At 42.7% G+C, this 27,157-nt stretch overlaps 2 protein-coding genes and 4 pseudogenes across 2 annotated transcripts, besides 15 other annotated features; all 6 read right to left on the reverse strand.

Moving 5' to 3' along the window:
• Positions 1-27,157: part of a sequence feature (sequence corresponds to BAC RPCI93-26C7) that runs on past both edges of the window.
• On the reverse strand, positions 773-2,197 carry Tb927.5.4730 (variant surface glycoprotein (VSG, atypical), putative; the record flags this gene model as incomplete). Its single annotated transcript, XM_840042.1, has 1 exon — positions 773-2,197. One exon carries the CDS (start codon positions 2,195-2,197, stop codon positions 773-775), a length of 1,425 nt encoding a protein of 474 aa, XP_845135.1.
• Positions 3,071-3,133: a microsatellite.
• Tb927.5.4740 lies at positions 3,272-4,814 on the reverse strand (annotated as a pseudogene).
• Positions 6,387-6,425: a microsatellite.
• Positions 6,463-6,642: a microsatellite.
• Positions 6,718-6,753: a sequence feature (AT_rich).
• Positions 7,370-12,360: a mobile genetic element.
• On the reverse strand, positions 12,610-14,224 carry Tb927.5.4750 (annotated as a pseudogene).
• Tb927.5.4760 lies at positions 14,678-15,661 on the reverse strand (annotated as a pseudogene).
• Positions 16,584-16,762: a microsatellite.
• Positions 16,814-16,854: a microsatellite.
• Positions 16,974-17,003: a sequence feature (AT_rich).
• Positions 17,035-18,480, reverse strand: Tb927.5.4770 (variant surface glycoprotein (VSG), putative; the record flags this gene model as incomplete). Its single annotated transcript, XM_840043.1, has 1 exon — positions 17,035-18,480. One exon carries the CDS (start codon positions 18,478-18,480, stop codon positions 17,035-17,037), a length of 1,446 nt encoding a protein of 481 aa, XP_845136.1.
• Positions 18,674-18,724: a sequence feature (AT_rich).
• Positions 20,501-20,542: a sequence feature (AT_rich).
• Positions 20,566-20,645: a sequence feature (AT_rich).
• Positions 20,638-22,026, reverse strand: Tb927.5.4780 (annotated as a pseudogene).
• Positions 22,028-22,275: a mobile genetic element.
• Positions 22,028-27,157: part of a mobile genetic element that runs on past the window's edge.
• Positions 27,033-27,157: part of a mobile genetic element that runs on past the window's edge.

Genomic DNA, 27,157 nt, shown 5'->3' on the forward strand with positions numbered 1-27,157 from the left:
GTGGTGCTTTAAATTACAATTTTCCATCAGAACATAAGATAAGCAAGCACATCTCCAATGTTTCATCTATCAATTATTGAGTAAAATAAGGATCATTATTGTGTCTTTACCATCTTCGTAATAATGTATTATTTTCCTTTCTGCTTTCTTGTCTTTTCTTTCATATTTTTAAATCTTCCTTTGGGTCTTATATCACTGATTCTACGGATACTGTATCGACTCCATTTGGGCTCTAAACTACACTCTATTTCCTTCCATTTTTATATCCGTCATCTCCTTGTTTAGGATGGTGCAAGTATTTATGTTTATGTACGAAAATACGCACATTCCATATTCTTTTCTCTCGGTCTTTCCGCCTTTCCTTCAAGAATATTCGCCTTGCTTATTGACCCACTCACTTTATTAATTTGTCGATGTGATTGTTTCACGTATTTCTGTTTTGCAGTTTATTTCTGTTTACGGCACTCTCATTACATCATGATTGCGTAAACACTCACAATACTCTCCTATCATTACTCCTAACATTTCATAACTCTAGTTAATATCAATAAAATAACCAAAAGTGGAGTAGAAGTCATTTTTTACCCCATTACTCAAATATTTTACAACTATTGGAAACTATGCAGCCAAATTTCCAATTTTAAGAATTTTGATATTTTTAAACTTTCACTAATTTTCAAAGTTCACCAAAAATTGTTAAAATAAATCGAATTTAAAAAATTTAAGAAAATTATCTCGAATGAAAAAGATCCATAAAATAGAGCAAAAACTGTTAAAATACTAGAATACTCACAAAAGCAGCAGCCACACACAGAGCTAATTTTTTTATTGAGGAGAAAACTACCGTTTGGGCAGGTTTCTTTATCCTTTTCGGGGTCGCTATCACTTTCCTTTTCCAGCCGCAATGCTTTTTGCCATCCTTGTTAACTGCCTCACATGCATCCTTGGTTTGATAACTAGAGAAACTTTCCCCTGATGTTTTATCCCCGTCTTTCTTTTCTCCTTTTTTGTCTTCTGTATCTGTTTTCTTCGGTGCGTCTTCTGCCGTCTCTTTTTTCGTTGTTGTCGTTTCTTTTTGCTCCTTAAAAAATGCAGCTGGTAGTGCGGTGACTTTCTGGTCTCCACTTAGGGCGCTGACCTTTTTCGTTTTTTTGGCCTTATTTTCGTAGTATACTGTTGTGGCTGTTTTTATCTTGTCCCATATCTTTGCTTTAAACTGCTCTTGGTCGCTGCCATAATTTTTGTTTATAAACGCTTCTGTCGCTGTCGCTACTTGCCCTGTGATTTCCACGGTCGGCGCTGTTGACATGAGCAGTCGGTTTACCAGCAAACTGAATGCCGGGTGCGATGTGTATGTTTCTCTTTTGCTGAGGTCCGGTATGTTGGTTAGTTTGGCGTCTGCGGCTGCAGCTTTGCTTAGTTTTTTTTTGTTGTCCGCTGCCGTTTCGTTGCTTAGGTTTATTGTCCCCTGTACTGTGGTCGCGAATCGGCCGTTGGCAAGTGGTGACGTTCCTGCCGGCCCGTGTTTTGTCCCAAATTTAATTTTTGTTTTTAGTTTGTCAGACCCGTCGTTGGCGTCGCACGGGGTCCCTTCGGTGTTTTTGTAACAGGCTTGGTCCAGTTCGATTGCTAGCTGCGGTAAACCTATCCCTTGGCCGTGGTCAAAATTTAGTTCATCGTATGTGTATTCTTCCGTGCCGCTTAGTTTCGGGCACGGTTCTCGTTGGACAGCTACTATGGGCGCTGCCGTGTACTGTGCAGTTCCGAAGTGTCCGGAGGTTTTCGTAATGATGCTCCCGTCATATGTGCCGCTTAATTTTTTGATTGCCTCAAAGAGTGCCTTGCGCTGTGTTAGCGCATTAAGCGTTTCTGATATTGTTTTGCTAGCTGTTGGTAGGTCAGTTGTTGCATCCTGCTGCACATCGATTGCCACTGCCAGTAGTGGCTGCACCAGTTTGGCTAGTTCTGCATCTGTCGAGCCGGCTGCCATTTGCAATTCCGACATATAAGCGGCGTTGGACGCTATTTTCTGTAGCGTTTGCGGCATTGCGCCCTCCAGTCTGTTCAGGGCGACATCGATTCTAGCCATGCATGTGCACGGGTCCGTGCAATCTGCTCTGTTCTTGCTCTGCTTATCGGCGCCGGCTGTTGCAATCACCGCTGCTGCGATCAAAGTGGCGAATTTTAGGATATGCATGTTTGTTTGTGCCTATTTTTTTGTAAGAGTCTTTTAGAAAGACAGGGAAGGGAGTAGTCATGACTTCGCTGTACTAAAAAGGCCACAATTTCGTCATGGCGAACACGTTTGTAACAAAATAGCGCATATGCTTTCAGCTGCCTGTTTTCTATGGCCTTGTCTCTTTGCTAAGAACCAGATCTTCTCCGTTTATGTCGCCTGGCTGTTTTTGTTGATCTAACCCTTGCCACTGGCGTGGCCACATAGCCTTATTTGCGCCACTTTTTGTGTTTAGACTACTAAGTACAAATAATACCCTGTAAAAATATTGTGATCCGTTTGCCGCAGATCTACCAAGTCTTTTCACTATTTACTACATTATACAGCTAGAGTGAAAGTTCTATACAGTCCATGGTTTACCTAGTTTGTTCCACGTGGTTGACAGCATGTCCCATTCTCAGATAGAAAAGACACAGATAACACCATCAGTAGAGTAGAACCTAACCTTTTTTAATTAAGTGCGGGGAAAAATCAGTTTCTAATCCAATTGTATTATTTTCGTCTGTTCATTTTCTTATTCTGTTGTTTCACTCCATATTTTCCTTTCTCTTCTCAGTCTTTCGTTTATTCTTTTGCGGATAAAGTGGCGACACCATTTGGGCAGCTCACCGGAATCTTTCCAACTATGGTTGTCGACTCTATGAACTCCTTGTGTATGATCATGACCCCCGTCATATTTGCGCATGAAACTGCGTATATTCCCTTCCACTCTGTCCCTCAATAACCCGCATTGTAGTCTCATCGCTGTCTTAACTGCATCCATTTTGACCGTTATTTACTCATCAATACTGCTCTTATTATAATATTCGTATATACACACTCATAGCACTATCCTATTATTATTATCATTATTATTATTATTATTATTATTATTATCACTATTTTCATTATTATTATACCCATAATCCACGTTCATAACAAATTTTGTAATGTTATTAATTTTTTCAAACTTTCAAATATGAATGTTTCTTTAAAAAGTGTTAAAATAGGTCACATTTCACAAATTTTTATAAAATTCTCGAAATTCTACCTAACTCACAAGGAAAGAGCCGTCACAGAAAATTTCTGATTGAGGAGAATAGAGGAATCTTTGCAAGTTTAGTCTTCCCATTTGCAACTTTTGTCACCTTAATATTTTTGCCTTATAAGTTCTGTGTCTTGCACATTCAGTTGTAGCCGCTCCACCTCCTGAATGCTCTCCTGTTCCTTGGGTTTTCTGCTGCCTTTCCTCTTTAGGTTTGCATGATCCTTTTCCATCCTTTTTTGCTTCCTATACTTGTTTTGGTTTGTATGTCGGATCTACTACGCACTTTCTGGTGTCGCCTTAGCCACTGAGTTCACAACCATCTTTGCATTCATCTCCTGTTCCTTTTTTTTCGCAAGTTTTATCTGTTACGGCTGTCGTCTGTGGTTGTCCGTTGTTGTTCTGCATCTTTGGATTTGGACACGTTTGTTTTTTAGAATATAGTGTCCTGAGTTCGTCATCAAGATATTTGTCGTCGGTTATTTCGGCGAGTTTCGCTTCGAACACGTTATGGAGATCGAAAACAACCTTGTAGTCTTTTTCTATAGAAGAAGGAAGATCATTTTCACCATCGCTTTTTGGTTTTGAGTTTGGTACAAACGAATTTCGTATTACTTCGTTTGCCTTTGCTTGTTCGAATCCCTCTTGTCGCAACAAACCCATTGTGTCGGATGATATGTCGTCCATGTGTCGTAGAGCCTGCCTGTGCTGTTCAACTGCCGTCGCTAGCGCCGTGCCTGCCACAGCTTTTTTTCCTGGGTCACCAGCACCGAATTTGACCGCTTCCGTCGGGTTGGCGTCGCCGTTGTCGTCGGCAGTTAGGTGGATGGTGCCCCCAGCGAAAGTGATCGCCTTTGGGCCGTTTGTATCCATGTAGAATTCCCCCGAGTCCATATAAGTTAGGGGATGTTGGCCGGTGGCAGCCTTAGTTGTGTATATCGAGGTTTTTAAGGTCGTGTCCGCAAACTTGGCTGCACCTAGAACAGATGATCTTTCTGCTGCCGCCGCTGGCTTGAATTCGCCATTGTATCCGCCTGTCCAGTCAGCTGCTAGAGCTGTCCCGTGCGCTATCCCAGTCGTGGTGGCTGTGCCTGGACTGTCTGTTGATAGGTATAAATAACTGTTCTCAGCGAATGCTCAGTGTGATATCTGGTGAATTATGTGGGTGAACTCGTCTGTGCGCCCGGCACAGTATGCCGCAGCGCCGGCTGCGGTGTTGGCGGCCCGCACTGTCGTATATAACTTTTTGTTTAAGCTTGCCAGTTCTTTTTGTAGAAGCCTGATTAATTTTTCTTTCGATCTTTAGAAAGTTTTGTTGCAGCCGTGTAGAGCTAGCAAAACTTAAAGTTTTTTGTCAGTGTTTTGGATAGACAGCGCCCTGCTGTTGATCTCGCTCACAAGTACGTGAGGAACGAGCTTCAAATCTTTTGAGATTGTGCATAGTGGCCCCGGAGCTTTCGACGAAAAAGCGTCTCCGTGGTTCGTTTTTGCCGGCATCGTCTCCCCCGCCAAAGCTGCCATGGAGACGAGAACCACTGCCATCGCGCGAGCCATGTCAGGGTGGAAATATTTCTCTACCTATGTGATCGTTTGTTGCTTCGTGGATGTCCTTCATCGTGGAAATCGTGCGTGGAGAGAGTGGTTTACCGGCTGTGCTGGTGTTTCTGGTGCCTTTTCTGCCGCAAAAAATTTTGTGCGAGCCGTTTTGACGCCGAGTTATTGTTGAAAAAAAATGTATGCATTTTCTTTCTCTTGATTTTTGTTCTAGGTCGCTTACTGTTTTTTGCTGTGGTGTACGTTTTTCGCGCTTCGCTGACCTTCACGGAATGTGCACAGTTGTTTTTGTATAATTCAGGCTGCAAAAAAGATGCTATATTCCCCTCCTGACTTTTCCGTGTGGAAGGTACAACACAGGAGATACACCTGATGAACACTTTACTTCGCGGTTCAAATTCTAATTTTTACGTGAGTGCCTTACTCTGGTAAACTTTTTCTCGTTTTCATCCATAAAAAACATATGTTTTATAGTTATCCAGGTTCTAAAATTTTAAAGGTATTTAAGAGCTCTCCGCATATAAAGTTTCATCTTTAATTGTTTCTAATCCCTTCCATTTTTCAGAGTATTTCCTGCAGCTTACATCCGGGAGAAATGAAAATATAGCGTTATTGTTTTTACCTTGCGCGTGGACTTGAGCACGTCAAACCACGATTATGGTTTATTCTCTGTTTTTTCAGTGTTTTGGTAAGCAAATGCCATCTTGAAGACACTTTTGTTTTGAAGCTTCTTGATATGCTTTATCATTAACGCACCACCGTTTTTTGTGTAAATTAGTCTGGCTTCAATGGATTAAACGACGTAATCTTGCACAAACAGGGAAGATTTGGAGTGTTTGCTGCCACCTGCGGTGTAATTCATACAAAGTTCCTTTGTAGTATGATACATGTGCTACTTAAAGCCATTTCATCCCTTTATTTTTCTTTTTACTCTTCCTCCAACTCATTGTTAGTCCTAGTTTCAAAGTCCTACACCCATAACATTATAGTGTTGCTCACAAATATTGTTGATTATTGCCATATATTATGGGAAGAAGATTTAGACATTATATTGCAAATATCGAATGCATTTTTACTACATGTCCCTCACCTCTCTCTTCAGAGCTATAATTATAATCTGCAATAAGATTTTAAAACCATAGTTTTTACCATCATTTTCTCTGTTACACGTATCCATTTTAGAATGAACTATAGAGCATCATCTTCTTTTTCTGATGTATTATTTTCTTTATGTGTTTTTTCGATCTCAAATCTTGTGCCTTTCATTCTGTATTTTCGTTTCATCTTCTTCTTCTACTGATCCTATCAACTTTTATAATGTAGCGAGTCCAATTTACCTCTACACTAGACTCTATCTCACTCTCATTGGTCCATTCAGCAATATCTTTGTGTATGATACTGCCCATCAACTTTTTTGTGTTTAAACCTGTGATTCTTCAAACTCCTCTTCACTCCACTACTTTCTCCCATTTTATCTTTTTCACTTTTAACATGTCCTATTTTTGGAAGCGCATTTACTGTTATCTTACCGTCATTTTTGCAATATTAGCATATACACTCACAACACTTTCCTATTATTATCATCATCATTATTATTACTGCTCTTATTATAATATTCGTATATACACACACTCACAACATTCTCCTATTATTATCATTTTTATCATTACTATTATTATTATTATTATTATTATTATTATTATTATTATTATTATTATTATTATTATTATTATTATTATTATTATTATTATTATTATTATTATTATTATTATTATTATTATTATTATTATTATTATTATTATTATTATTATTATTATTGTTATTATTATTGTTCATATATATACACAACACTCTGCTATTATTATTATCATTTTTCTTCCTATTATCGTCACTGTTATGGTCCTAAATAATATTCAAAAAATAAAAAAAATTATAAAATGTTCATAATCAAACTAACTTTACACGCTTTCTTACTCTATTACTTTACACCTAGAGACTAATTTCTTACATATTTTAGAAAGGTTCTTTAAAATAAATAAGTTTCATAATTTTTTTATTGTGCATTTAATCTGCACACACCTTAACTGTTCAATATAGCATCGCATGGAGGATATTTATTTTCCTAATATGTTTCCCGTTCTCACGATCCGCCACTCGCTTCCCCTTCTGGGGCCTATCTAACGGTGTCCTGTTGAGAAAACCCATTTAGATATTGTCTTCCACAATTTGAGGAAAAAACTCATTGGTTTTCATCTCAGTGTGTCGCATATAGTCAGTGGATGTTTAGCATGATGGTGACCTTTATCACTATTTACTCGCGGTCGGGTTATAAATGTCTTCGTATCTATAGTGGGAGCCGTAATTTCCCTCGGAATGAAGGCTGCCCTTAAGAAGTTCACAAGCTTAACACTAAAGTATAAGTAATCCTCTTTCAGACTGTCTACTCTATGCTCTGACATGAGCTTACTCAAAGCGGAAGACTGTAATAGGTGAGCCGATGTTTCTTTACATTTTTCTTTTATTCACTTCTGCTCATCAGTGTTACGTGACTGCCCATGTGCTGCTTGGAGGTGCATTGTGAGATATTGATTGTGTGCAAATACCTTCAAGCAGTGTGAACATTGGTGCTCGAGAGAGGTCTGTGGTGTGATTTCAAGGGATCGTTCTTCGCGCTTCCTCTTTACAGTGATTGCATTTTTGTGGTGTGTTCTGGTATTCCAAACTAGTGTACACCATGACATGTAGGTGTTTTTCACACCTTCTACAATCAAACTCTTTGAGAGGGTTCTCTGTGTGCCATTGAGTCTTACTCAGTTTGTGTTTAGGCTCTTTTCTTTGATCGTATATATTTCCTTTTCATCATCTGGCGTGTCACGCTCGGTCACCCTTTTTCTTTTTCTTGACATGAAGTTCAGTTTTTGTGTGTGTGACGAGCCTGAGTTAGGGAGTGCTCTATCTATGGTGCTGACATTCGATCTATTTTTGTTAGTGTTTTCTGGTTGTGTAATTGCACTATGGGGGTTGTTCACAAAATTGACATTTTGGGTCCGCATTTTCGATGCTCACGCACTTGTGGCGTGTTAGACATGCCTTGCTTTTGAAACCCCTCTTGCATTTGTCACAACATAAAGTTTTGGCATATTGTCATCTTTATTTTTATTATCTCCACCAGTGTTTTCCTTTGCTTACAAATTTGATATCTCATTCGTTACTTTTCTTATATTTATCGACTTTGGGTCTGAGTGAGATATCATGCCCGTGGTGTTTTGTATTCATATGGCTCAACATCCAGCTGTGACGGTACTCTTTACCGCATATCTTACATGTTTCTCTCTCCGGCAGCACGTGCTGTAGTTGTGCGCTTGGTTCCCCTTCACTCTTCTCCGGAGTGCACTTATGTCTGGTGAGCCAGGTTTTGCTTTTATATACCTGTTTGCAGCGAAGACATTTGTATGCTTGTGTTTCTTTCTGTTTTTCATCTTAGCTGCTCCTATGCTGCACTTCAGTTTGTTGTATTTATGTTTGTCTGCTTTTAAGGATGTTTCAGACGCATATGCCTGGTCAACCAGCCATACGTGGCATACTGCTTTGGGCACCATTGCCACTTGTGTACAGTTGTTATACATTGTTCTTTTTCTTCTCGTTTCCTCTTTTGTCGCTCTATCCATACTGCTGGAGTTTTCGGAGGCTGTTGTAGCATGTGTTGTTGCAGTAGTCCCCTTTCTTTCGAATACGTTACCACATAAGTGACACTGATAGACGCCAGAATACGCCTGTGCTGCTATTGGCGCAATCTTTAATTCAGGAAGTGCATTTTCACAAACCACCTGATGTATTTTTAACATGTGAATATCTCCAGCTTGTCATCTCTCACACATTATGTTGCAAACTGAGCATATGACAGGGTCATTCTGTCTTGTAGCTATTACCACCTTTCCTTCCTCATTTTATTACATCTTTGCAGTGTTTTGAGTAATGCAGTGATATTCTTGAGAATGTTATCCGTATGGTTTGCACACCATCTACACTCCAGTTCGTCCACTTTTCATGTGATCACCTTATACAGCAACCCAAAATGTTTTGAAGTCCCTGTTCTAAATTGAGCTAACAGTGACTCATCTTCCCTATCAGCATCCTTTCTTTTTGGATGTTGGTTTCATGTGGTTAAGTAAAGCACTGCGGTGTGTGTTTTTGTGCCGGCCTTCCGCAATGTTCCGCTGTGCCTGATTACGTAATTGGCGCATTATACATCTTAAAATGTCGGTGATTAATGCAGGGTTAGGTTTGTGGCATGTGGTTTCCTTTGTTTACGACCTCGTTCACTTTGTTATTTCTCGGGATATGGGAATGAAAAAACTCAAACTGAAGTGACATGGCTACTCTCAGTTTCATGAAGTGTATGATCAAATTCCATATGCATCACAGTATGGAATCTTTCACTACTGTAAGACCCGTTTTAAGTGCCATTAATAAAGGCAACAAGTCTGCGAATATTTCCACTTTCATTTTTCTACTCTCTTTGATCATTATTACTGACTTAAGTTTCATAAGTCCTCCCTCCATGGTTGCACACTCGCCTCTGTAGCTGTACACTAACCTGTCTGCTCCTTTCTTCACTTTTACCACATTACCTTGTCTAGGGTATATTATCGCGCCGGCACCAGAGGATTTATTCAGTCCCACCCACCCATCCGTACACACTTGGTAATCGTAGTCTTTGAATCTGCGTACACTTTGCATTATGTGTCTTTTTTATCGCTGTCTGAAGAGTCAGAATGGAGACCACCTGGCGTTGCGGTGTTGAAGTATAGTCTCCTCTCCAGTTGCAATACGTTTGCCGTGTGTGGCGTCTCCGATCCATCTACTTTCTCATACAAGTATGGCACACTCAACACACGCGTGTGTATCGGATGACTGTGTGAGAACATTTTTTCCACTGTATAGACCGTTGCCTTACCGTTCGCTTTCCTTGTTAAATAGTATTCTATTGCTCGTCTGTAAGCAACATCATCTATCTTGTGAAGGCGGGCCTCATTCATGGCATCTTCCCGATTCGCGTACTTTGGAATGCTCGCGATAACATGTTCCTTCTGCGCATGTACTCGGTCAAGCTTTTTTTTGTATGATGGAGAATCATTGAGCCAGCATGCAGCGGTACCATAGCATAATTTCGCCTGGATTAAGGCTAAGTAAAATGCTCGGATGCTTTCTTTACTATCCTCCTATTCAGGTGATGCAACAGCACTTAGTTTCATTAATCTCATATTTTCTGCTGTTTGTAGGGTGTGAGCATGTTTGTTTACATCCTTGTGTGGCTACATTGTCATCCCAAGGAGTCTGAGATATCTCTTCTAATGTAATCTGTACTCTCCCACCATTAGGTGTAATTAGTCTCTGTCTCTCACCACAAAGAACGTCTATTGCGTTTTTTCTGCAGACACCTTCATATAGCGCTCTGCTGACCAGCTCACTATACAATCCAATCCTGTTTGTATCGTCTACCGAATAGCTTCCATGTCAGTGTTAGAAGACACTATCGTGAGGTCGTCTGTGAGTAAGCAGTGTTGAAAGGCTGGTATGGCATTTAATTTCGCGCTGAGGAACTCTATTGCGATAATAAAAAGCAACGGCCACAACACGGAACCTTGTACAACACCACACGTGAGCTGTATTTTCTTTGAGGGGGTGTTGTTTATTAATGCTACTGCAGTCCTTCGCTACAGAAAATTAGCAACCCATGCAATGAGGCGCATGTTCACCTCATATCTTTTTAATGCATCCATTATGCACATGTGATCCACAGAGTCAAATGCCCTAGCATAATAAATGAATACCGTAGCAGTTTTTTCTCCTGCTACTCTATGAGTCATGGAGTCTGTGCGTTTCATGGTGACGTCTAATATAGACTTCCCCGGACGAAAATCAGTTTGCTTTGGTTGTAGCTTACACTCTACTGTGTCTTGTATGCGTCACGCTACATTCCTCTTCATGAGTTTACAGAGGGTGCTTTTGAGCGTGATGGGCCGGAACGATGACATACACTTGGCCGGTTTGTTGGGTTTGAGCATAGGGACAATAACGTCATGCTTCCACTTTTTCGGCATCCTGCGTCTCTGTAGGCTACAGTTGAAAAGCTTGAGGACACATTACTTGGTACGGCATCCTAATTTCCTCAGTTGTTTACGATGTATATCATCTTTACCGGAGGCAGTTCTTGAAGAGAGTTCCTTTAGTGCTGTCTCAAGTTCTGCCATCGTAACTGGTTTATAATTTACGTTTCTCGATAGGATATACTCATGAGAGAAGCATCTGGTGCCTTCGTCGACCGCTCTCTCTTTACATTTCTGCTTGCTACTTGGCTTGAAGTATACGTGTTAGAGGGTGGTCATTCACTACCAGAACTGGAGATGACAGTGGCCTCGGTTCATATATGGATTTAACTAAATTCTAACTTTTTGTATCGATCACTGAAATCTTTGACGCATTTTCCCTCCAATGTTGTAGGGACGTTTCAGCGAGAACCTTCCTTCTCTTGTTTATAAGGTCATCCCTCTGTGCTTCTCATTTGTGCACTCCCTTATTCTCGTGTCTAGCCCAGTTAGTTGTCGTTTCCAGAGTTGTGGCGATACCTCCTCACCATTCGGTATTGTTTCCTTTGTTGCTGTGCGAATGCCTTTAGTCTCTGCTTTTTTTATGGCATCCACGTTCTTTCTTAACTTCCTTCGTTTTTTCAACATTATTATACCACACACTTTTCCAAACTTCCTCCAACTTGTTTTGTTCCAAGCATACAACGTCCTTCTTGGCTTTGTAATGGCGATCATTTCTAAACCTATGCCAATGCATACCTCAAATGTTATCCAGTAGTTGTCACTGTCTAGAGTGAGGCTTGCCTCACATCTTGTGACTTCGCAGTCTCTGTACATCGTAATGTCGGACGACGACCTAATTGCCGTTTGTGGAATTCCTCTCGTTGGTGCGCCATCATTTTGCATTTCTGACATCGTTTTGTAGACACCAGTTTACAGTGCATTCTCCAGCTGCATCATTTGGGTGAAGCGTGTCCCATAACTCATGATGGGCGTTTGTACCGCATCCCATCAACAGTGTTCTATTTGAGCTCTCAAAGATTTCAAGCGTGGATATAGTGACATTTTTCTGTGGAAAGTAAGCTGATTTTACTGTTAATATCAGATCAGCTAAAAAAAAACAGTCTTGCCGAGACTCTTTCCGGCATATCCTCCTCTTTCAGACCTTGGATGACTCCCACGCCATCTTTCACCAAAGTCGATTCCCTACCATGTGAAGAATGCTCTATCCCCATGTGTTCATATATACTGATTTTTAATGTGCAGCACTCTTCTGCTGCAAAGTGAGTCTTGTGCAATAGACAGAAAACTACCATATCCTTGTGGAGCTTCTTCTCTGAGGCGATCCGCTTACCATGGGAGAGACCCCCGGCATTCCACTGGGATCCACGAATGACGAGACCGGGATTCTGTTCCACATATCCGCTAAGAAGCATACGTATCCCAATCGATGCACTGTTGCACGTTCAGAGGAGCAGTCTAATATATTGCTTCATCCCAGAGGACTGATGCTGCTTTTTGCTTCTTTAGCTGTCGCCGAAAGCCTGTTTCCAGCCCCAATTCTGTCGTACCGGGTATGATGCGGACACTTGGCTTCCACAGACTAGACGGGTACTAGACCCTGGCATCACGATAATGTGTCCGGCGTCAGCAGGGAAATTTATAGATTTATATAAAATTCTTAAAATCCTTAAAACTGTAAAATACTAAAATTCTTCAAAGCTCATAGCAGCAGCCATGATCAAAGACAATTTCTTATTTACTAGAAAACTACAATTTGGGACCTTTGTTTTTCAGGCTCATTCTCGTTATCTTTCCCCTTTCTCCATGCACAATTTTGCTTGTCGCCTGTTTTGTCATTTTCACAAGCTTTCTTATCAGTTCCGTGTTTTGCACATCCAGTTGCAGCTGCCTTCCCTGCAGGTCCCTCTGCTTCCGCTCCTGCTCCTTCTTTAGTTGCTTGTTCGCTTGCTGCTGTCGTATTCAATTTGCACTTTTTCCATTCACCAGCTGCCTTGTCATCCCATTCAATTCCGCTGCCTGTTGTCACTGCTGTCGGTCTGTTATTGTTACACACTTTTGGTCGGTATTTGTTTTGAGCGTGCCGGCCGCAGTTGTAGTTTCGGCCAGTCCGCTTGCAGCGTATGAAATTTCCACTTCATTTGCTACCGCATAGGCGGCCTCCCTCGTTGCTTTTAGTTGGTCTTCGACGGCTTCTGCTGCTTTGAGTGCATCTTTCCTTGCCTGCAGCTGATGTTGCAGTTGCCGCAGTTTCTCTGCCCACGTTATTTGTTTGAAGCCGGTTGTTCCGGTGCCCGTATATGCCGTATACTTTACGCATAGCCCGTTATTGGATTTACCGCCACAGTTGCCGGTGTTGTATGCCCCGAGGTCTCCGTTGCCGCTAATTATCCGGATGCTCCTTTGGAGGGTATCTAGTGGGCCTTTGATATCGGCGGCGCTTATTGTTGTTTTGTCTGTTTTAGCGCAGTAGGCTAGGACGGTTGTTACTTGCGCGGCTGTGGGGACCGAGGCAACGGTCCACTGCTCGGCCGCCATGCCATGCCCGCAAGCTTCGTCCTGGTTGTTCGAGTCCGCTTTGACGCATAAGCAGGCCAGTGTGGCCGCTACTGAGGTAGCTTTTGTTGTCGGCAGTGCATCTTGGCAGTAGCCGGCGCAGTTCGTTGCCGCGCCGCTCCCGAAGGCGTCCGAGTGGGCCACTGTTGCTCCGGTTTTGCCTGTCTTGCCGAACACCGCTGTCGCTAGCGTCTCTGTCAACGAGCTTGGTCTGGGTTTGTTTAATTTTTGCTCAAGTTGAGTCCGCGCCGATTGAAGTTTCAAAGCTATGGATTCCAGTGTTCGGATCCTTGCCAGGGCCACTGTTTTGAGTTTTTTTGATAAAGCCTCAAAGCCATGCTGCTTGATTTCGTCTGCTTTAGTTGGGGTCTTGGCATCTTGTATTGCCTTTATCCAGCGTGCCCACGCGTCGTACCATCCGCCAGGATCACTCATACCGTGTGGAAACTTTGTTTCCCAGGTTTTACCATCTCCCCCCTTGCTGAATTTTGCTTGCCACTCCTGTGAGCTTAAAGTCATATTTAGCGCTTTGATGTCTTCGAAAGCCTGTTTTCCTTTGTCGCTGTCCACCGGTAAGGTGGGTTTGCTTTCAGAGAGTGCGACTAGTTGGCACAGCGCGCCGAACTCCAATGCATTTGTGCCTGGTTGTACGTTGCCGGCGTCCGCTGTTGTCAAGCTTGACATCAATGCTATTAAAATGCTCGCCGTTTTCATAATGGATGTTTGACTCTTTATCTTGATCATTTTTTCTTTAAAGTTCAAAAAATGTAGAAAAGTGACGTGTTTTGGGAAACCGGTGTTTGTTTTTGGAGTTTAGTTTTGGATTAAACTTGGTATATTTCATTATTTCTAATCGCTATGCCCACATTTTAGTTGGACATTGGAAGAAAGCGAGTTTTGTTTAGCTTGAGATCTTTTGCAGCTAGTAAACGATTTTAGTAAGGGTTACGGGTTAATTCCATGTGCCAGAGCCGCGCTGTGGAACAGAAGTTGTTTGTAATGGTCAGTTGGCCTGATGTATAGTGGTGGTGTCAATTGTTGCATCCACCCTAAGGAGTAAATGTATTGCTCAAGGAAAGTTTGCTCTAGTAGCGACACGGTGTTTTTGGTTGCCGGCGCAGGCCAGCTTCGCCTTAAATATTGAGGTTAAAGGACAGTAGTGCGAATGCATTTTTTATCAGTTTCTTATCCTTAAAACTACCCTTCTTTAAACGCCTTACCACATATATTTCCATAGTCAATCTTCAATTCCATTACCTGCCGCACAAATTTAATTTTTCCCAAACTCTCTTGTTCTAAATTGCCTTTTCTCTAACTTTTTATACCAAGTAAGACTATACACAACAAACTTAGCCCTTTCCCCCATGGAATTAAGTTCCCTGGAAAATGAATAAATGAGGTATGACAAAAGTCCCCGATATGCGGAATAGAAAAGAAGTTCTCCTTATAATCTAGCCCGATCATTTCTCTTCTCCTCAAAACAAATCTCTGTCTAATATCCTCTTCCTGAACGGCACTTCATATTAGCAGAGGCTTTGAAATACTCTGATCCGACCACCATTCCTCACTTTTTTTGAGTAATACCCTAAATGCATATTTACATTTACTAAATGCCCACTTTTTCGTTAGCACATCACCACAACTAGGATAGGATTCTCCACTGAGAGGTGATTTTAGTAAATGCGGTAACTTTTTATCCTCTTCTTTTTTCTGTGACCAACATTGAAAAAATTTTATATCTTAACATGCTTTTTTGTGAATTTCCTTCTCACTAAACATCTTTTCATTTTCTGCAAAATTTTGTATAAAATATTCTACAACCTTTTCGTATTTTTCTCCGTCAAAAACAATAACATCTGACCCATCAACAGTTATTACAATATCTTCATCACTTGCATTCTGTTTTTCTAAGAATTTCATAACCCATCTAGCTCTTTTGACATGGCTATACAAACATCCCGTTGCAATTGTAATAATTTCAACGTTTCTTAGTTTGGCACTCAATGTGAATCTACGCCATCCTTGATGTGCATAAGTTTGAACTACAATCACGAACACTCCGTGGATTATTGGGGTTATTATGTATTGTGCCGTTTCACCCTCTTGAACAGATACTGATCTTAAATGCACAAAATACAAAGATATCGAAATTAGTAGAGTTCTCAATATAACAAATTTCATGCAATAATCTGCCTTTGTGTTTGATATTGTTATAAGAAAGTAATATAAAATGTTAAGGAAAGAAGTTAGTTGTGATACTAAGGTGTTTAGTAACGTAATCAGTATTTACATATCTATGTGAGCTTTGCCCTTATATTGTTATGATTATCTGTTAAACGATGTTTTCTCATTGCTTGTAGCGTATTTTTCAAGATGAATATACCGTATTATTTTGGGAAATTACATTCACCCACAGTTATTGGTCTACACCACGTTAACTCCACCGTACATTTAATTCTTTGAATTTCCCCATGAATTACAATTGGAATTAAAGTATACATTTAAACTTTCCGCTTTGAACATACTAACATTAAAAACATTACTATTATAACTACCCCAAAAAGCAAGTCTCGTCATTAGACTCTCATTACTGCCCTTTCATGGACTTCTGTTACTTTCCGCGCTACCACCAACTCTGCAGCATAACCTACCAATTTCCTAGTGAAATATGAAGCGCAATATCCTCCCCTTGGTGTATCATTTATTTTGTTGCTGTGATATTGTAAATTTTGTTGTTTAATATTGAATTTTCTTTTTTTCTTTTCATCTTCTGTCGCTGTTTCTCTGGAAACCGTAGCTACTCATTATACCCGTGCACTGGAATCTGTCTTTCCCTCATTGTCCACTCCATCATCTCTCTGCATATGCTGATAATCATTTTCACATTTCTGTGTTTTGAAGCTGCGAATATTCCATTTCCTTCTTTTTATTTAAGGATATCCCTTTCTTATTTAATAATATCCCTATTATCTTCTATTTCTCACGTTTGTACCCCCACTCCACCTTTCCATTATCATATATGATTCTATTCTATGCATCCACTAAGTCATCATTACTGCACGTATTATAATATTAGTATATACACACACTCACAACACTCTCCTATCATTATAATAATAATAATAATTATTATTATTATTACTATTACTATTACTATTACTATTATTATTATTATTATTATTATTATTATTATTATTATTATTATTATTATTATTATTATTATTATTATTATTATTATTATTATTATTATTATTATTATTATTATTATCATCATTATTATTACTGCTCTCATTATAATATTCGTATATGCACACACTCACAACACTACTCTTCTATTATTATCATCATTATTGCTTTTATCATTACTATTTTATCCCAATTTTCTTTTAATAGTCATGAAAAATGAATTGAATAAAATAAAAACCCCTTCATTTTTCATGACTATCACCATATTAATTTGCACCCATAGGATACTATCATACGAATTTTACTGATTTATAATTTTTTAAATACTTTTAAATTTCTCAAAATAGCAAAATTTAACACATTTTTTATCATCGAAGAAAAAATGCAGGCAAAAGAGGGGCTTTATGAATGACAAATGAATTGTTTCCTGTGGTGTTTGTGGTTTTGGCACCTTTCCCTTCTTGGTTTGCTTTTTCTGCTGTTTTTTGGCCTTTCTCACTCAATGTGCACTTTTTTGCCTCATCTTGTGCTTCGGCGTTCCACTTGCATGGCGTTTTGCATTCTGTGTCTTTGTCAATCTTATTGCACTTTGCTTCGGCTGCTTCTTTGGCAGTTTCCGATTTGTTTTGGGCTTGGAGTTGCCGCTTTGCTTCTAGTAACTCTGCCTGTTGTTTTTGTTCCCTCACTTCGCGGTCGTGCAATGTTTCAGAAAGGATTTGCTTCAGGACGGCGGGCTCTTTGATTTCTTTCAGCTGCGTTCCGGCAGGCTTACCGGCTGTGTCCTTGGGTAGTGTATATTCCTCGACTAACTTCCAGTTGTTGTTTGTGAAATTTGCTGGGTCTTTACCGAACACTGTGTCTATTTGATCTTGTAGTTGCTTTTCCGTTGTTTCAGGCGTGACTCCGTAGACAATCCGGAAAGCTAGCTTGAAGTGCTGTTCAGTTTTTAGGGCTGAAATACCTTTGTTAGTGTAGCCCGCTACTGGCGTGGTGGGGCTTGAAAATCCTTTCCAGGCTTCTGCGATGGCTGCTTTACTTCCTGCCCCCGGATTCGTCGCAAGGTCGTTTAGCTTCCGTTCGTTTGTTACAGTCGGTGTAATTTTTAATAGCCCGCCCGCCACTTCGACGCCAGTCCCAAGGCTGGTTCCGTCGACGTAGCCGTTGTTGTTGCCGAGCGTTAGCAGCTTGCACCCTGTTTCGCCGGTTGTGGTTTGTGCTGGTGCTGCTGTTTCGTATTTTTTAAGTCCATTGTCATCGATGATGTCGTTTGCCGCTACGCCCGTTGGGTCGTCACCGATTTGTGCTTTGCAACCGCCATGAGCTTGGGCTAGCTCAGTTAAACCTTGCTTTAGGCCGGTTGCCTCGCTGCCGTCGTTAGTTGTGATGCACCCCTTGGTGTTCGCTTGCCTCGGCCCTGCCGCTATGGTTAGAAATTCTTTGATTTGACCTAGAAGTTTGGCGGCATTTTCGAGGTTATTCCAGAAAGCGGGTTCTGTTTTACCTTCTGTGTGTTTTCGGGCCGCTGCTGCTTCGAAGCTCAGGTAGGAGGCGAGGACGGCGAATCGCCGTCTTGTTTGGGCATCGGAAGTTGATTGTTGCAGAATCTGCGTACGTGTTTGTTGCAGCCCCATGTCCAGTGAAAGCTGCCTGTGTTTCTGTTGAGCTAATTTGGTACCGGCCATTCTGTCCTTGAATGCCGCATAGACATCGCAAAGGTTTTTCCATGGTGTTGTCTTTAGCGGCTGGTTGTTGGTGGTTTTTCCTGGTGGTGCCGATGCTAGGCATAGTATAAGGAGGGTTGCTGCCAGCCGCATTTGCCACTTAGTGCTAGTTTTCTTACGAATTTACAGCGTTTTTGGTCGTATCAAATGCTACGTATTCTTTTATTGGTTTAATATACGGAAATTGTGAGCTTCTAGCGCTGTATATCTTACTTTGTTTTTTGTTAAGCTACGCCTGCGGTGACCGCGGCGTAAATTGCTTGATTTTATTTAAACTGGAACACAGTAAAAATATAAAATACCAAAAATTTATAAAAATATGAGATAAATAAAAATTCACAGATCTCCTGTGACTTCAGCACCACATATTCTTGATTTTACTAGGGTTAGGTTTATCTTACGCTGCGCTCATATCAGTCATAGGAGCAAAATGTGGTCTATATTGTAAATGGCCTTGGGCTTATATTCTGATCCTGGCGACTTGTAGTGTTCCAAGATATGAAAGAGAAGTGTTTAATTCGAAAGAATTAGACTGTTGCGTATACCAGTTGTTGGAGAGTTTCTGCTTGAAATCTTCTACAAAAAAGTTGGTTCTAGCCAGTGTTTGTGTATCGTTTTATCTTGAGCGTCACATTTCTCGGAAATAAAAAAGAAGTGGCTATTCTCCTTGGCTTCTTTCTCATTAATTATGCGGTTTCCATGGGCTAGTGTCAGTCGGCGGCTACTGCCACGGCGCTGTCGCTTGTGTTTTTGAACTCCAGTTTATAACCATTTATATTACTCTAACGAATCTTTTTCCTTAGCCCATAATATTTTGTCGCTAGTTTAAAATCATAGCGATTCCCAACTTATAAAGTACATTTAAATCCACCCAGATTTAAAATATGGGTTTCTATGCTTTTTAAACATTGGTTTTTTCCGGCGATTCACCATTATTGCATGCCAATTCACTGATAATATAGCGCCACTAATTCTGACAGATAATAGTCTCTGGAGGTACATGCAGCGAATTCTTGTATTTTTTAGAGCGACTTCCTCTTGTAGCCATTGATTTTCTCTAATTGCACTTTTATCACCTTTTGCGAATTATTGGTTTATGCATGAAGTCGGTACTTGCGAGAACTCTCTAATGAATTATACCAACCCTGAGTATTATCGCTGTACTGCCGCTGCGCTAGTATAAAATTGGTATAGTGTTGCTGTTATGTCCCATAGATAAAAAAGCTCCTATAACGGCTCATATGTACCTTTTAAAGCAGTTGCGACGTTTTCATTCGTTTTATTTTGACAGAATAGTACATTAGTATTCTCATTTTTAAAATTCTGCTTCAGATAATATTATATTTCTGCCCATAAGTGTTTGCCATCATTACTATGTGTGATGAAAAAAGTTTGGCAATACCACACAATGAGTCAGCATCTTCTTCTTTTTTCTGCCCCTGCCTCTACTTGTACATTCTTATAGCTGATAACTAGGATACGATACCAGATTAGGAACTACAGTCGCCACAATCATCATACGTTTTTGATCTTTCCACATCTGTATGAAATACACTGCATAATTGGCTCCTTTTTTCTCGATGTATTATTTTCTCCTGTACGGTATTCTCCTGCATCCACTTGTTCAATTCCATATTCTCCCTTCTCTTTTTTATTCGCTGCTCCTATAACTGAAGATCACGTGGCGACTCTATATTTCCAGTGCGAGCGAACATAAAACTTTATGATTTTCACCTCATTGGTCTTGTTTAAGATGACATCGTTTATAATTTCCTTGCTTGAGAGTGAGCATCATATATATTTCTCACTTTATTTTCTTCTATGAAATTCCTACCACTCGATTCTTACTATTTCACATTCACCCACACTAATTGCATCCTTGCTATTGTTTTTTCTCCTCTCGTTTTTTATTTTATTGCGGAAACCATTACTCTTATTATAATATTCGTATATACACACACTCACAACACTCTCCTATCACTATCACTATGATTATAACTATTATTACCATAATTGGTATTCATAAAATAATTAGGGATATGAAACTCTCGTAACAGCACTAACATTTCACCCTATCAAATTATACTTTACATATATGAGGAACTTTCACGCCAAAATTTTAAATATTTCAAAATTACTAATATTTTCATTTATTCGAATATGTTCATCAAAAAGTGCTAAAATATATCAAAATAAAAATTATAAAAATTATAAACTTTATATAATTAAGCAAAAATACTTAAATGTATAAAATATTACCCAAGTCACAAAAGCAGCAGCTATCAGAGAAAATTTCTTATTGAGGAGAATGCTGGAATCCTTGCAATCTGTTCCCTCCCACTTACAATCCGTAGATTTGCAATCTTTCTCAGGTTTGCCTTTGCAGTTATCTGTTTTTGTTTCTGTTGTTTTAGTTTGTGCTGCGTGGGCGCCATTCTTTTTAACCTTTTCTGCATCTTATTTGCATCTTTTTTTAGCTTCTGTTTTATCAAAACTACATGCCGCAATTGCATGGCAAGCCGTTTCGTCTTTTATGGCGTAGCAGACGTCTTCTGTGACTGATGTATCGCATTTTAGTGGTTCTGATTGCTTTGCTAACGCTTTGACAAGCATATTTCTTGCAACCGTCCTTTTTTCTTTGTCTTTTTGTGTCTAGGTTCCTGTTAAAAATTGCTTGAGCTCTTTACGTAGGTTAGAAAATACGATCTTTTTTATAGTTATTTCTTTGGCTTCGCCGGGCATACATAAATAAGTGCCTTCAACTTTGGTGTCGTCGATCTAAGGGTCGGTGTCCTCTCCGAGGTTAGCTAGCTTTTTTAGAGTGGCGAGAGTGTTTTGCAGTGCTGACGTTACAGCGGTGTATCGGCTCTGTGTTTCCATTATTGCCGATGTCGACGGTTTTGTGTGTTGCGTGCTCCAAGCGTTATTGTTGCAAGCCGTTCCTGCTATATTGAGTAATTTGCCGGTTAGATACAGGGTAGCTTCGTTGCCGTTTTCATGCGCGAGTATTTCGTGCGTGTTTATCGTCCCACTTAAATGGCATTTACCGTTAGCATTTGTGTCAAGAGCAGGCGTCCCTCTGCCGCTTATTTCGCCCGTTAGAGCTGCCAGGCTTGGTCGTTTTGTTACCTCTGCGTCACCGTGATTTCTCTGGATCTCGTTACCGATTACGCAGTTTGGTATGTCTTCCTTTGTTGCAACTTGGTTGTCACTGTTGGTTCGTGTCATGCAGTACGCTTCCCAGCGACAGTGTTTTCTTGGATTTGAAAAACATCTCTGTCGTTTCGCTTATTTGTCCCGCAAGTGTTGCCGTCGATAGGGCCGCTTTGATTAACCATGGAAGGTTTCCAGCGAGCGCTTGTTGTGCTTTGTCGATTTCCGAGCTGATATACATGTAGGCATTTAAGTTGTCGTCAGTATATTCAATTAGCTCTTTTTTAAACATGAGTTTTAGGTTTGTCGTCGTTGATTTTAATTTTGTCTTCGATTCTGGCATTTTTGTCACCATTGCCGTTGCAAAGTGGCCTATCTCTTTTAAACTTTTGGCGATCCCACAGGCTAGGTTGAAGCCCGCTGCAGGCCACGATTCTTTAGTTCCACTGCTGCACTGACAATTGCGTGGAAACATATGACAAATTTCCCCTGGCGATTCCGGCCACCTCAACGCGGTGCCGGGGTCCAGTACCCAGTATCATCGGGGGAAGCCAAGAGCCAGCAGCGTTCCTTTCATGGGGAACAATGCTTTGCTCCGGCTACGGCATCATACAGCACAAGGATCAGCAGCGTCTTGCTGGGACACCGTTTTTCATTTGTCGGTCCCTGGGCACGTGCCAGCGTATCATCAGCAGTATCATCCGCACTAAGATGCTGCTGTCCGGTGATGTGGAAGAGAATCCCGGCCCGTCGTTGCGCGGAATGCAGTGGAACTGCGCCGGGCTATCTCAAGGAAAGAGATTAGCACTCCACAAAACCCTTGTTGATGAGCGGATTGCCTTTTGTCTGTTGAGCGAGACAAGGATGACGCCTGGAGAGGCGGCTTGCTTTAGCGTTGCTGGCTACCAACATCACGGAATAGCTCGTAACTGCAAAGGAGGTGGTGTATCAATACTAGTGAGGGAGGACCCACCAGTCGAGACCGGTATGGCCGTTGTTGGTCGCATTGAACAAGTGCATGCAACAATTCACCTTGCACGTGGAACGGCGCTGACCGTCACGTCGGCATACATCCCACCAAAACACACCTTCACGGCAACTGACCTAGATACGCTTCTGACGACTGACGGTGCCCAGCTCATCGGTGCAGACGCTAACGCACACGCGTTGGCATGGGATCGCGCGAGCCCACCAAATACCAAGGGTGAAACCCTCACACAGTGGTGCATTGACAACCAGTTTCTGGTCTGCAACACTGGTGAGTGCACCAGGTACGCGCGCCACCACGGGGAGTCCACCCCTGATGTGACACTGTCAAGGAATTGCACAGTGTACACGTGGACATCGCTGTATTCTCCCGATAGCGATCACCATCACATATTTTTCGACGTTGTCGTTGGAGACGGCACAGATGCACTGAGCTGCCCACGGCTTCGAAAGCCCATGTACGCATGGCTAAAAGCTGACTGGAGGAATTTCCGTCTCAAGGTTGACGAGCTCTGCAGGAAAATTGGTAGAGAGAAGAACGTCAACACCCTGGAACAGAAATTGAGCTCCGCCATCCGCATTGCGACGAAGGTCTCCGTCCCCCGTGGCTACAGAGCAACGGCACCACATTGGACACCTGAGCTCGCGAAACTCGATGAAGAGATCGCTGGATGCGGACCATCCAACCGAAGGGAAAAGTTGGTAGCCACGCGTAAGCAGATCCTGGACCGTACCACAAAGAAGAGATGGAGCACGCTATGCTCCAGACTTGCGGTGTCAGACCGCTGCAGTTGGCACATTGTAAAGAAGGTATATGCGCCACGACCACTAACCACACCGGCGTTACTTGTTGATAACGCGGCCATCACGGACTACCGTCAAGCTGAGAGGTTCAGTAAGCTGTACTCGTCCCGCGCAAGAAGGCACCCCGACTCACACCCACCGGCACCCATAAAGACGATAGCGAGTGAGTTCAGTCCCATCACGATGGCTGAACTACGGAGATCGATCAAACTGCTACCGTGTGGATCCGCAGCCGGACCTGATTGCTTATACAACGAGGCACTGCAACATCTCGGCAGAACAGCGCTGAATGTTGTTCTGAGGCTATTCAATGAGAGCCTACGAACGGGAGTCGTGCCGCCTGCATGGAAGACTGGCGTTATCATCCCCATCCTGAAGGCCGGAAAAAAGGCGGAGGACCTCGATTCTTACAGGCCTGTGACGCTCACGAGCTGTCTCTGCAAAGTCATGGAACGCATAATTGCCGCGAGACTTAGAGACACTGTTGAGTCCCAGCTGACGCCGCAGCAATCAGGCTTTCGCCCCGGATGCTCAACGCTCGAACAACTCCTGCACGTCCGCGCTGCCCTCTGCCGTCCCACACACCAATCTCGTACGGGTGCTGTATTCGTTGACTACGAGAAGGCATTCGATACAGTAGACCACGACAAAATTTCGAGGGAAATGCACAGAATGAAGGTATCACCCCACATTGTGAAGTGGTGCGTATCATTTCTGAGTAACCGAACTGGCAGAGTGAGATTCAAGGAGAAGCTTTCCAGAAGCAGAACATTTGAGCGAGGAGTGCCACAAGGAACTGTCCTTGGCCCAATCATGTTCATTATTGTCATGAACTCGTTGAGCCAGCAACGCCTTGCAGAAGTGCCGTTACTGCAGCACGGATTCTTTGCAGACGACCTAACGCTGCTTGCGAGACACACAAAGAGAGGGATGTCATCAACCACACACTACAGTGCGGTCTAAACGTGGTGTTACAGTGGTCAAAAGAGTACTTCATGTCTGTCAACGTAGCGAAAACAAAGTGCACACTCTTCGGGTGTATAGAGCGTCACCCCCTTACATTACAACTGGACGGCGAAATAATAGGAGCTGACAGGACACCGAAGCTTCTAGGAGTAACATTCCAGTGTCTGCAAGGGATGGCAACACATGCAGCCGAGACGAGACGCAAGATGGACTTCCGACTACTGCAGATAGCAGCCATCTCAGCTTCTACATGGGGGCCAAGACGACAAGTGCTGAGAGCTTTTTATCTAGCACTCGTACAGGCACAAACCATGTATGACATTGAGGTATGGTACTGGGACGCTTCGGAACAAAGTCGCGAACTCCTTGCATCAGCACAACACAAAGCCAGTCGCATCATAGCCGGCATACCGCATGGGACGCGCAAAGAGGACTCTCTGCTGGAAGCAAACCTCCTGCCACTCAAGACGACCACTCTTGTGCGCAGCATGAAATTCATGCTGATGTGTGAGTCACGAGGCGGATGTTTGCGCTGCAGTGCTGAAGAAGTATACCACAGCAAACACCCAGTCAGAGTCTTACATTCCCGCATCATGCGGTCCTACCCCCACCTCCGCATTGAGCCACGCGAGCACCCACCAGAGACATCGACGCTCCGCCACAGCTGCCGACCGATATTTCACACGCAGATAAAGCCTGTGTGCGCTGATGACCCTGACGATGTCAAAAGGGAGGCTTCCAAACAGTGGATTGCACGGCATTTTGCGCGGAGGGGGAAGGAGCCACCGCGGCGAGAGCACTACGAATTGTGGACTGATGGATCCGTGTCCCTCGGTGATAAGTCCGGATCAACTGCCCTGCTCTATAGAAACAACACGCTGATTTGTGCACCCAAGACCGGAGCAGGGGAACTCTCATGCAGTTACCGAGCGGAATGCGTAGCATTAGAGATAGGACTGCAACGGCTGCTGAAATGGCTTCAGGCATACAGAAGCACACCGAGCAGGTTGTCCATCTTCTCTGAATCGCTGTCAATGTTAACAGCACTGCAGACAGGCCCCCTAGCCGTAACGGACCCAATTCTAAGACGACTATGGAGGCTTCTGCTTCAAGTTCAGAGAAGGAAGATACGTATCCGACTGCAATTTGTGTTTGGCCATTGTGGCGTGAAACGGAATGAGGTTTACGATGACATGGCGAAAAGGGCCGCTGATTTACCACAGTTGCGAAATACATGGATCCCCGACATCATTGCTTATACGAAGCGAGTGCTTAGGTCGGAAGAAGTCCATGAGAACACTCATAGGTTTGGTATCACGGGCAACCACTTTCCAACAAAACATAAAGAAGAACTGACGAGGGAAGAAGAAACGGCACTGGCACGCTTTCGGGTTGGGTCTTCAAGGCACTATGGATGGATGTTGCGAAAGATCAACCCGAGTGTGCCTCCACAGTGCCGATGGTGCAACCCGCAACATGCAGAGATAGGGCCAACAAAACAAACAGCCCCAACTGTTGCGACACGCACTCTTCAGAGAACCTCCGAACCGACCAAATGTACGGAATGTGATGCCACATACCAATGCCGCTCGAGTGCTGTAACGCAAATGGTAAACAAACATGGCTTTGTGCGAGCTGATGCCCTCCGGAGGATCAAATACGGCGATGCAACACCTGCAGTGGATATCCCCCCGGAGCCCTCTCCAGTGGTGGCGATCGTTCCTCTACCATCGAGCACACGAGTCCCGATGAGACCGCAGGTGCTTCATTGTACCCTTCTGTGCCTCCCAATTCGCAGTGCCAGGCCGACTATTACACCACCTTAGAACAATACATGGCATAGGCAGCAGTAGTTGCCGCGTGAAAAGGGGGCGAGAAAACGAGGACTCAGTGCAAGGAGATGGTAGAGCCCCAGCAGCGCCAGCCTCTCAGGATACACGGAAGCTGCCGTTTCAATGTGACCTATGTGAGGCGAGCTTCGGTACACGTTCTTCCCTGTCACTACACAAGAAATTCAAACATAAGAGCATAGTGACGGAGGACGGTACCGTGGTGGTGGTGCAATTCCCTCGTAAGCGTGCCCGTGAGGGGAACGTTGACGTCCCCAGGGGAAGGCGAGGTGCAGTGTGGTGTGTGCCAAAAAGTGCTCAGTTGCAGGGACTCCCTCATCCGACACTGTAAGGCATTCCACAAAGGTGAGGGAGTCGAGCTTAAATGCAGCAAAAGCACAAAATCGTGTGCCACGGATTCCCCGCATACAAACACATCCATGTTGGTGTGCCCGACATGCGGAAGGCAGTGTGCTAGCAAAACTGGCCTCACCCTACATCAAAAGAAGATGCACGGTATGAAGGTAGAACGCGCTGTTATCAGCCAACGTGGCGACTGCGAAGAAACGTCGCTGCACCTGATGAGCTGTCCCGGTTTGAAGGAGTTACGTGTCAGGTTTGCGGTAGAAGGTGTGTGTGTGCAGGATGTATGTTTTTCTAAAATGCTGGCGCAGTTTCTCATTGCGGTTGAACGGAGCCGGCCACAGGTGAAGTCCTCACCTAAGGTAACAGTCATACAACCCACTCTCCCTTCTGCAACTTCCCCCCTTATTGCCGAGTGTGGAGCTAGCAGGAAAAGCACCGGACGCAGGAATAGTCCAGGCACCCTCAGAGACAGAGAGGATATGCAGTCAACAAGCGACATAAACAGAAAGAGGGAGAGAATAATAAACGAATAACAAAAATCAAAACAAAAGGATTGCTAATTGACATCTTTGGGAGAGTCTGGGGTAAGAGGCTTCTTGCCCCATCTGCTGTATTCCGTTCAACTGCGGAGCTACAACAAAAATTATAGAGGTGTTAGGATGAAT

This window comes from Trypanosoma brucei, chromosome 5, assembly GCF_000002445.2.
Source record: "Trypanosoma brucei brucei TREU927 chromosome 5, complete sequence".
NCBI lineage: Eukaryota > Euglenozoa > Kinetoplastea > Trypanosomatida > Trypanosomatidae > Trypanosoma > Trypanosoma brucei.